General features: G+C 51.0%; 1 protein-coding gene across 1 annotated transcript; it reads left to right on the plus strand.

Moving 5' to 3' along the window:
• Window positions 1–1078: 1078 nt before the first annotated feature.
• On the plus strand, window positions 1079–1556 carry LOC124699849 (chemocyanin-like). The gene is made up of 2 exons (XM_047232084.1): window positions 1079–1247; window positions 1363–1556. The coding sequence occupies exons 1-2, from the start codon at window positions 1079–1081 to the stop codon at window positions 1554–1556; spliced, it is 363 nt and encodes a 120-aa protein (XP_047088040.1).

Genomic DNA, 1556 nt, shown 5'->3' on the forward strand with positions numbered 1-1556 from the left:
CTCTCTTTGCTTTAGAAATTCTGGCGGGTGTTTTTTGATAAGTTATGTTCAAGGTAGATTAATAGACAAAATCAAGTATTTATATTAGTGCCTGGTGGGCTCGTATAGGAGATGCATCAAGGTCTTTTTTTCCTGGCGAAGACGTGCAGGTAGAGTCCCATGGAAACACGCATGGTCCATGTCTAATTTAAAGTATGTATAGTTTGGCCACGTGATACATTAATTGTAACGTGACAGTTTTACCTAAACGTTTTCTAGTCAAAAATCAGAACGTGACAGTTTTACGTAACTATAACCTTGTTAAAAAATCACAGCCGTAAATTTTAGATCTAACTATCATAATAATTTAGATGATGTGGATTAACGTAACGCCTCGAAAACACCCTTATTTTGCTTTTAGTATATAATAGATTGAATGAAAACCTTTATTTTCCTGCACAAATATTCATTTGGGGGCGGCGTTTGGGGGACGCGGCTGGGGAGCGACGTCCCCCAAACGCGGCACGAGCAAAACACGTCCCCCAAACGCTCAATCCGGCGCGGTTTGGGGGACGGTTTGGGGGACGCGACTGGAGATGCTCTAAGAGACGGGTTTGGCGGCAACAACATGCACGTGAAAATCGCATTTGTTCGGGACACTTCACATTTTTCCCTGAAAATGAACAACGATAGCAATCAAGCCTGGTACCCGCCCGGAAATTTGTGGTGCCTGAGAAAGATTCTCAAGTTTCAGAGCTAGCAGTCGGTAAGAGAACCACGATGCGTGTTGAGAAATGTACCTAGATTCAGTTAACATTTCGAAGCTTCCGTGGATCCATGGACGGCGTGCGCTACCATCTACGGCATTTGGTACAACCACTGCTCTATTTCCGGTACAATAACAGTAATGTACTGCCGTCTAGCATGTACTACTTGTGATTGGATCCACGTTGCCTGCTTGGCCCTCTCAACCTCTATACATGCCGCCCCCACGCTCTCTGTTGTGTCCACAGCAAAACCCAACGGAACTAAATTTGGCAGTCACTCGCTCCCTCTCCACCCCCTACACGCAGAGAAGCAGCAAGAGAGAGTGATGGCTATGGCTCAGGGAAGAGGCAGTGCGACTCAGGGCGTCGCCCTCGGCCTGCTCGTCGTGTGCCTCCTCCTTGGCGCCGACGTCGCCAGCGCCGCCACGTACACCGTCGACTGGTCGTTCGCCGCGGACAGCTGGACCAGGGACAAGAGCTTCCGCGCCGGCGACGTGCTCGGTGAGTGGACGAAGCCGTCACTGCGGTCGACTAATCCTCCGCGTTACCTCGTCGCATTTACAGCTGTTTTGGTCTTGATCGAGCTTCAATCTGTTGCTTTGATTTGCCGGCGCAGTGTTCAACTACAACCCGTCGGTGCACAACGTGGTGGCGGTGGACGCCGGCGGCTACAGCAGCTGCCAAGGGTCCGGTCCGACGTACAGCTCAGGGGGCGACCGCTTCACGCTCGGCGCCGGCACGAGCTACTTCATATGCAGCCTCAGGGGCCACTGCGGACAAGGGATGAAGATGGCCGTCAATGCGAACTGA

Source organism: Lolium rigidum, chromosome 3 (genome assembly GCF_022539505.1).
Source record: "Lolium rigidum isolate FL_2022 chromosome 3, APGP_CSIRO_Lrig_0.1, whole genome shotgun sequence".
Classification (NCBI taxonomy): Eukaryota; Viridiplantae; Streptophyta; class Magnoliopsida; order Poales; family Poaceae; genus Lolium; species Lolium rigidum.